The following is a 9,989-nucleotide window of genomic DNA, read 5'->3' as shown; positions in this document are numbered from 1 at the left end:
GGTTACGTGGTACGGGTCACATTGCCATACATGGATGGGTGGACAGACGTACGGTGACCAAAACCAAATTTGCTCGCATCGATGGGTTACCATATTTTCTTAACTGTGGTGCTCCACGCGCGCGCGCGCGCGAGTTCACGCTCACGCCTTCGGCGCGCGCGGAGCTCCGCTCAAAGGTACCGCAAAATTAAGCCCATTGCTACTGCGCATCCTTGCAGCACACGCAAATTTACATGCGACGTCATGCATCGAGCGCGCGCGCTAAGTACTAAAATGACCTGTCCTCTTTAGGTCGGACCCCCCCCCCCCCTCCCGGGATTCGCCTTCCCATGAGAATTCTTTGTATTGTAACTTTACTGTAAAATGAAGGAAAACGAAAAGTCCACCAGTCTGAGTCTCTATTTTCCACAATATCAAACTTTTCGGAAATCTAACTAAACATATCTCGATGCCTTTCATTACCCTAATATAAGAAAAAGTACTCTGCGAGCAGTGCAGGTGTCTGTAGATCTAAGATCTGAACGGACGGTGTCTGTTTAAAAGGAAAAAAAAAGAAGAAATAAAAATGTCTATTTTTCCAAAAAGTAGCTAGTAAAGGAAGATAGAATGGTCGTTCTGTAAGGTTGCATTAGGATGGATGGAAAGCTAGTATATTTGGTGGATGATCGCTCAAATCCTTCTATATTTTGTTTACTTTTGCCCGATTGAAAAGAAAGGATTTTAAAGGCCTGTTTAATTTCAGGATGCAGGCTACTTTAACAGTCAGCAAAAAGGGAAATAAGCTGAATAAGAAAACAGATTGCAGGCGAGCAACGTAGAACAAGCGGAAAGTGTAAAACTTAAAGGAGAGTCAAAATCACCGCATGCTCCAACGAAGCCTCCAACGGTGGTGGGGTACCATCCTATAAAGATGGAGGAATGCTCATCGTATATTTAGGGGGTAAAAGCTCTTTAAGATTTGTACCCTGAGTAGCAGGCCTTCAATCAGGCCATAAAACTTGTGAATTGATACTGCTTTGGATGCTAAAATCTAACATAACAAGACGCTTCCTTAAGCGTTTATTCGGAATACCATACGCGCAGAAGTAGGGTGATACATTTTGGAAGAGGTAGTTTTTTAATTTGACAAGTACGAAACAAAACAAGTAAATGTTTCTGCAGCCAGTTGCTCATTTACTATAACGCGGATAATGTACCGGTGAACATCGCCTAATGTTTACAATTGCAAATAAAAATTCATCAGGAGGAAAGGAACCCCCTTTTAGACCGGGTCCATGGATCTGACCCCTATTTTTTATTTAATTATTTTTTTTTGCGTTTTTGCTGAAAAGTGTCCCAAAGCATGTTAATGAGCTTTTAACCTTAGGAAAGACGATTTCGGCTAATTTGCTTCCTTTTTTCTTCCACACTAATGAAAAATTACTTGAACTTTAAATAAAATGTTATGCGCTCCAGGGAAGAATGGCAGTAGGCTGTGTACAGACGCCCACTCTCCGAATTTACCGTTAGTGATCGTGTTTCGGAATAATTTTACAAAAATTAATGAGTGATCTACGGTGACCAAAATTTGCGTGGCTCATATTTCTTTGGAGGTAAATTTTCAAAACGGTAGTAAATGAGGCAGATTCCAAAAGTGCATTGAAGAGCGGCTCTGATAGTTTTGAGATTCCTTGTCTTTATAGCATAGAAGCACTCTTTAAAGGAGGGATGCCTTTGCAAGTCTTCCAACCGGGTACGGCTCTGATCTTCAGAGCAGCCCCGATCGTTGCCAATGAGCTGTTTATATTTTCCTCGATATGTACACATCTCAAACCCTCCAGGGCAACACGCTTTGTAGATTGTTCTTGAAAATGGCTGGGCTGGTCCGAGCAAGGCATTGAGATTATATTGACTGGTAAGGGGATAGCCGGGGACGTTTTCAAGTGAGCAATCTTTTGAATCGTGCCATATTCACCTCGTGAAGATTCGTCAGTAGCGCTTTCGTCTCTTCAGCGCTGACAAACAATTCCTACAAATGTATGTAGAATCGATTTCCACTTTACACTCCATAGATAACAATTCCGCTCGTACTTTAAAAGAAAAGCCTCTTTGACCATAAAAAGATTTTCATTCGAATTTTTTGCCATGCACAAAGTACACACGAACTCATTGTCAAATCTCTCACGGTGTTGATAGGGAGAAATAAAAATGAAAGCAGATCAAAACTCGTTGTTTCAATGATGTAATGATCGAGGGATAATAACCAATCAAATCATTTTCCATACATTCCAGGAAAAATCACGTGGTATTAAACACGATTATCAACGGTAAATCACAGACGCTCTTCTCAGATTTTTTTCAGAGAGTGGGCAGCTGTGCACAGGCTAGAATGGCCATTTGGATTTTACTTAACCCATGAATGGGATCAAAGACACCAACCCACATCATTTTCCAGTGTGAAAATCTATTTAATTTAGGAAATATGGTTTTATAATCAATCACTCTAATGAAGACAATATAATGAAATGAAATTATCATTGTAAATAGCTTACTACATCATACATTTATTCAATTTATTATACTGGTAATATTATAAATAACAAATTAATCTTTTTAAATATAGATTTATCTTAATTTCATGGACACGAAACTGATTAGCTTTTTTTCCAAAACAGGAAAGAACTTTCTTTATATATTATTCTAGAAAGAGCTTACACTTACTAGGGTTGTACCTGCCTTGAAGATTTCGATTCGCTTCGCAAAATAGTAATTTTGGTCAGATTACTATTTTGCCAAATGGATCAAAAATTTCCGGGCAAGTACAACCCTAACCATTAACCAAGGCTAACATTAGGCCTAAAAACTTTTGTTTAGGCCTAAGGTTAGCTTAAAGAATTTTTAGGATTCTTTCTGTATTTCTGTTCATTTTGTTTCTTTTCACAAATTAGTGTAAGCCCTAATAAAGTTCATCTGATGTATCCAACAATGGACTCCCAAATTAGCCAGCCCCAACATGAACAATACATATAAACATTAACATATTTGATAACAATAAAATATCAGTGATAAATGAACAGACATTGTTATTGTTCTCTTTGAGTAATGTAATCATCGTTAGTAATGACAAAATGAAACAATTTGTAACTGATACCCAATCTAAACATTGTCACAAAGTGAACACATCCCCTTTGTCACGAAATCGTCCTTTCTGAGGTTAAAAAGCTCATTAAGTTCTGCTTTGGGACACTTTTTAGCAAGAAAATAATAATAGGGGTCCATAGACCGGGTCCATGGGTGGAAATAACGTGGGCCATATGTCTATTTTTTTAGCGTGTAGCGTGACATCAAATAAACTGGTTTCAAGTGAAAGCAGCCGGTGAGGAAAAGGCGGGTGAAACACTAGTGTAGCAACACAGAAAACGTGTGAAAACCTATTCTTGTAATTAAGTCTTAATATGGGTAAGTGAAAACCGGTATCCAGCTGCAAAGGTTCCAGATTAACAGTGTTGTGAATGATGCGGCCGGTAACCTCCAGCTCTAGGTAGCTAACATGAAGATCGTGAAACTATCAATTGATTTAAACAAGAAATAGACATCGGCGGCGGATGATGTTCGTACAAAGAACACCTGAGACAGAAAGAAACTAAGAAATTCGACCATTCATAACATACCGCTGCTGGAAGTTCTGTACTGACGACTTCGTCATGCGGTCAACAGGCAAGATTAGATTAAATATGTCACTCATAACATTCCAGAAGGCTGAATCCAGCATCTTCACATTTTAGCTGCATCGCGTTGCGTCATATTTGTTACTGATGCAGTTGTTTTGTCACAGAGGGAGGTCAAATGCATTGCTCCAAGGGGTGTAGCACATTGCTTTTTAACCAATGAAATCACCGCCTCGTAATTCTATTGTCCATTTGCTGCACAGAAAACTAAATTCTGCACAGATTATAACTCGGGTACGTTTCAGGTATTCCGAGTAAAAACTGTTAGAGTCATCTCAAACTCAGTACTTATAACTTAATATTTTAGAAAATTACGGTGAATGAAACCAATTTCCGATTTACCTGAAAACGGTTTTTTTAGCGGGACTCGCGATTGAAGTCTGCTATGTGCCATCCTGTCTTTTCACAGTGTTTTCAGCACATAACGGAGTCAAGATTACTCAGTTATTTAACATTTTATAGTGAAACGAAGAAAACCTCTAACTTCTCACTGACTTCTGAAAACAGCGAACATGGCAAAAAAAAGTGGCTCAAATTAAATTGGCATTTATTGGCGGTTACAAGTTTGATTCAGAGTTTTTTTACTCGACAAATCAGACTTATAGAAGGGGTAGAGACCTTTAATTGATTGTGATGTTTCTTAATATTTTCAAGAGAATGGACAGAAAATTACCACATCTGGATCTTCTGCTGTGGGTTAAAACGGTTTAAATGGTTTGAAATGTCCACGAGCCAGACGAGCGTTTTAACACCCTTGAAAAATCAGGAAGCTGTAACAACGCAAAAGACCCTAAAACATAGTCATAGTAAGAAAAAATCATCACGGGGTGAAATCTTTAGATAACGCGAACATAAGGAGACAATATGTTCCGCGATAGTTTGTTGCTCTAGGTTGCTCATAAAGCGTGTTTCTGATGATTGTATCAGTCGTATCAGTTTTGCTGTACCCCTAGCGTTTTCGGGACAGGCCATGTACCCCTACGAGTTTCGAGACCCAAACTACCAACCTAGGTTTTTCGGGAAAAGAAAAAAACGACCCCTAAGAATTTCGGATGGCTGCTGGGTCAATGAATAACCTTATGTTTTCATGAAGCTTTGATCGAAAGATAATATTTTCGAAAAATACAAAAAGCAGCCCTAAAATATTCGGGAGGACATAACATCCCCTAGAACGACCGAACAGATAATTTTTTATTAGCGTTGCAAATAAATCGTTTTTATGACTTTAGAAGCACTCCTAACTGCCTAAACAGCATTTTCAGAATATTTTAGAAAAAAACCTTGTTGGGTGCCCCTGTTATGTCTTAGGCCCGTTTTAAACGTCGCATCTAATGCAAATGAGAAAAATATATTGTTTTCGCTCATTTGCATTAGATTCGGCACATGTAAAATGTAACGTTTAAAACGGACCTTATTACTATGCTTTATATAAAGAATTATAATGAGGAATGTTCTGTTGCTTTTTAAAGCTCAAGCACGTGACGTTTTATCGGTGAGCTGATAGGCTGTTATTCTCATGAATTATTAATGACATTTTAATGCAGCCATGAAGGACGTGAATGGAACTGAGGGGTAGAAAAATCACAACAGATTTGCCTTTTACTTTTTATTGTGATTAAGCAATTTTACACCAAGTATTTAGCAATTCCTTACGTCAGTGTCAAAACGAGCTATCGTAATTGCTCTACAGTGCACATATTTCTCGACTTAGAAAATATTGCTACAAAACACACATCGCCTACAAGAAATTAAATTACTCTTCCCAACGTATTATCATGCTAAGAGAGGAAAAATGTGCTCTTCCTGTGCCCTTTTCGCATCAGGGGCCCGTTTCTCGAAAGTCCCGATAACTTTTCGGGCCCGAAAAGCCATTTGTGAAACTGCCAACCGCTTCTTTTGGAAAGCCGGTCTTTTAACATGTTTTTAAGGTAACAAAAAGAAAAATTACCGTGAAGTTTGACGAGTTAAATCCTCTCCGTTCTTGAGATACAAAGGGAATTGTTACACCCGAAAATGGCCCGTAAAGTTTCGGGACTTTTGAGAAACGGGCCCCAGCTTTAGCATTTTTTCACAACTATGACTTTCAAAAATTTACTTTGAACCTAGAATCAATCAGAAGGACATTTATAAAATTCTGAAAAAATCAATTTTTGGCGTGAAAACTCATTTGTACTGAAAATTCGAATCATATGAAACACTTGGTTTAAATAATCAGCCAGTATAAACTAATAAGATTTGAAACGGATGATTTGGATGAATTATCAAGCTCGACCTAAAAAGCGGTGGATATAAGAACCAGATATCGAATTCTCTCTAAGCTTTATAATCTCTTCCTCTAACAAGTGTAATACATGCGAATGAAATCTTATAGCGGTGAAAAACTGAGTTCGCGGTGTTTAAATTAAAGAAACACCCCTTTTTTAAAACACCTAACATTGATAAATCAGTATAGAACACATCTCCCCGTTGGTTAAAATAAAAGGAATTTGTTCTTTGTTGTTAATGGAAACAATTTCCAGCCAAAATTCTTTAAACTGGTCTGTCTTTGATTGTTGAGATTAAGGCAATTCGCAAACATACAGGAACAAATTATGATTATGCATGCTGGGGTACTTTAAAATTAAGAGATCTCAGACAACCACGCGTAAATTCAAAACCTCTATGATACATTGTTTTAACCCTGATATATCTTAAATTGAAACTCTCTGCGCTTTAAATTGCGTAAACTACAATACGTCATGCTTTTAAAAACGATTCAAATGAAGGAACTCTCATTGTAATTGGGAACTCTTTCTACCAAAAAAGGAATTTTAAAGTCACCGACGCTAAATAACAAGAATCAGGCAGGTTATACATCTATTCCCAAATCTGTACACGATGGTTATTAAAATCGGTGACAATTATTTTACCATCGCTGAGGACTGCTGTAGAAACTGGGCGAGTGATCTTTCCTGGCCTTGTACCACTTACTCGAAACTTAGTTACAAACTCTCCGCTGAGTTTAAACACCTGCACTCGGTCATTGCCTGTATCACAAACCAGCAGATGTCCCGCTCTGTCCACTGACAGGCAGCTAGGACAATCGAACTCCCCGTCCCCCTTCCCCTGCTTTCCAAACTTATAAAGAAACTTTCCCTCCCTATTAAAAACTTTTATACAGTGATCACCTCTGTCTGACAAAATAAGAAAGTTTTCGTGTTGGATACAATGAAAGGGAAAGATGGAAGAACCTTCAGTACGGATACTGCGCAAAAACCGACCATCACGTGAAAAGATTTTTATTAATTTGTTACCTTTATCAGCAACCATAATGTTGCCATCGCTGTCAATCGACAGGCCATGAGGAAACTGAAGCTGGTGATCCCGGCTTCCTTTTCCTCCAAACTGATTAAGATAATGACCCTCATCACTAAACAATTGAACTCGGTGGTTCATAGTGTCGGTCACTATAATCTTATCATTATGGAAAGCTATTCCAGCAGGAAAGTCAAACTCTCCCTGCTGATTACCCTTTTTACCAAACGATCTTAAGTGAGTTCCATTACTAGTAAATATCTGTACTCTGTGGTTACCAACCTCACTCACTGCAATCTCATCTTTGTCATTCACTGCTACCCCCCAAGGTTTAGAAAGCATTCCAGCATCCGAACCTTGTTCTCCAAAGGATAACACAGGTCTGAACTGTCTGCGTTTGACTTGAACCTCAAAAGGGCTGCCACGAACATGTTCTCCATTAACTTTTACGGATGCCTGACATGTTCCGATTTGTTTGGGAAAATAGTCAATCTTGTAAGTGCCATCTTTGTTATCTTGTATTTGAGGCTTGATCGCACTGTCACGGCCTTCACGAGTTTCGATTTTCAATGTCACGCAATCAAGTTCTTGGTGACATTGTTCTCTTTGTGTGTTCCTTGTTGTTACAACAATCTCAGCTTTAAGTCCAACAGTTCCTTCGCGGATTCCTTTTCCCTCGGCGCTCGAGTCTTTCGGGATAGTTTTGGTGATAAAACTTTCAAAACACCCTATATGTTGGAATTTTAGAACATCAAACAACTTTTCGTTCCCTTTAAAGACAAAAGCCACGACTTCTTCGATGTTGGAGTTACCTGAATCTTCTTCTTCAGCTTTTTCCAGAACTATTTTGTCCAGAAATTCATGGGGCTGCATGATTTGAGCGTTTGTGCTTCGCTTTACAATCATTTCGGTTTTTTCAATTTCTGTTTCTTGCATTTTCACGTCTTCTTCAATCTCGTGTCTTTGCTCTCCTAGAAGCTGCAACGATTCTCGCAGTTTGTTTTCCACCTCATCAAAGATGTGTTTCTTTTGCGCTTCAATGGCTGCAATGAAACTGTCGGCAAAATGCTGCACGTCGCTTTTCACTCTTGCTGCTTGTTCTTGAATTGAAATGCAGTTTTCATCAATTTTCGCAGTCCTAGTCATCTTCTCCTGCGCTCTTCGTTTCTTTGATTCAATTGCTGCATTGACTATCGATTTGCGTTCCTTTGCGGCATCTTCCAAAACAATCTTGGCGTGACCTTCGTGATCTGTGAGAGCACAAGCGTTGCAAATGGCTATTTTGCACTCCTGACAGAAAAACTTCAGTTTTTTCTTCTCGTGTTTCCCGCAAAGAGTCGGTTGCTTTAAAATATTTTCAAAGTCTTCGTCTCGAAAGTCTTTCAAAGCCAATACGTGGTGTTCTTTGTTGCTCCTTAGCCCGTTATGCAGAGGTAGGCAGTCACCACACCAGAACGAACAACAAGTGAAGCAGTACGCAGATTCTCCGCTTGTTTTCTCGCAATTTCCACACTTGATGCCACTCGTATTGCACTCCGTGACAGGCAAAGCATCCAACAAACTGTTGACGTTAAAGTTTGTTGGAAAAGCATTAAGATCACCGTTTCCAGGGATCCTGGAGTTTCGCCTGCACTCAGGGCATGAAATAGTATCTCGGATTCCGCATGATTGTTGAATCCTTTGCAGGCAATGAAGGCAAAAACTGTGTAAGCAAGGAAGCTGCTTTGGATTAGTGAACCTGGTCTTACATACAGGACAACAAACGTGTTCGTGAATATTGTCTAGAAAGGTTTTGATATCCATCATAAACGAAGAGAAGTATGGATTTCCGTGTTGAACACGCCTTAATTAATATTCGTGACTTTGGATCATTTTGTCTGATTTATGATCTAAACCAATGAAAATGCCCAAAGTCTAGTGTTTTAATATTTTGGTCATTAAACTGTCACGTTTATTATGAATTTCTCAATAATCAAGCAGATGTTGGTTCCATTTCTCAGGGGTGAAAATGTTTGCACAGAAAGAGAGAACATAGCATAAAGAAGGCATGTCTTGATTTTTCAGCTTAGCGATATATATAATACACGCCTGTCAAACCGGCACGGGTATTAAACAAAAATGAGATTAATGTTCCGGAACAGTTTGTTCCCTCCTGCCGATCCTACCATGACGTTTTGCCCATTTCCATCCAAGGGCCTGTCACGGGAAAGAGGCGGAGTCATTTTTGCTGAGTCATATCTCTGCTAAATCTGATGAGAATCACACTATTCCTGATGCTATTCCGAACTGGGAATACAAACCATGGAAAAACTCAAAATCTTCCGGTCGTAAACAACGATTCATTTTGATTTATTTATGATATTTTCATCGTAAACAATCCAAAGTGCTCACCTGCGGGCGTTTTGACCTTTAGAAAGCGCGATTCTAAAAATGCCGCAAATTTGCAAATTATTTATTAGCTTTTCCTTTGTCGATGCCGCACAGGCGTTTTTTCAGTATTCAGACATCGCACAAAAAGCTCACATGCGTAACTGAAAATTGTAATCAACTCGATCAACTCGTACATGATATAAAGAAAAGAACTACTTTACATACAGCTTATTCATGTGTCCTGGTGAATAAAAATGTCATCTTCACCAACCAACTACCAAGTAGCAAGTTTTATCCACACGAAAGCGCTCAGAATTTCTAAATTGCATGATTGGATGCAAGGTGCAAATTTGTCACTGACCGGTGTGTAAAACATCAAAACAAATACTCCACTACTAGTGTAAAATCACGAATCCGGGAACTTCGAATGAAATATCCCGCGGAGGAAAACATAGCTGTAATATGGCTAAATCCTAAGTGTGCATTCACGTTGACGTCAAAACGGAAAGATTCCTTTAGCCAGTGTGGGAGTTTTTGGTCTATTCCGTAAACCAATATGGTGCCTGGTCACGAGACCGAGCGGGGCCCGAGAACCTTGAGTGACCGATGTCTGTCTGA

The 9,989-nt window shown here is 39.1% G+C and overlaps 1 protein-coding gene across 1 annotated transcript; it reads right to left on the bottom strand.

The window, feature by feature from the left end:
• Nucleotides 1-5,304: 5,304 nt before the first annotated feature.
• Nucleotides 5,305-8,826, bottom strand: LOC138007792 (E3 ubiquitin-protein ligase TRIM71-like). The gene has a single exon (XM_068854872.1). The coding sequence runs from the start codon at nucleotides 8,805-8,807 to the stop codon at nucleotides 6,564-6,566; it is 2,244 nt and encodes a 747-aa protein (XP_068710973.1). The 5' UTR covers nucleotides 8,808-8,826; the 3' UTR covers nucleotides 5,305-6,563.
• Nucleotides 8,827-9,989: the final 1,163 nt, after the last annotated feature.

Source organism: Montipora foliosa, chromosome 1 (genome assembly GCF_036669935.1).
Source record: "Montipora foliosa isolate CH-2021 chromosome 1, ASM3666993v2, whole genome shotgun sequence".
NCBI lineage: Eukaryota > Metazoa > Cnidaria > Anthozoa > Scleractinia > Acroporidae > Montipora > Montipora foliosa.
This window is presented reverse-complemented; position numbering and strand designations above follow the sequence as displayed.

What these genes read in the sequence shown, in the direction of transcription:
- LOC138007792 (XM_068854872.1), bottom strand. Translation starts at nt 8,807, where the DNA reads ATGATGGATATCAAAACCTTTCTAGACAATATTCACGAACACGTTTGT.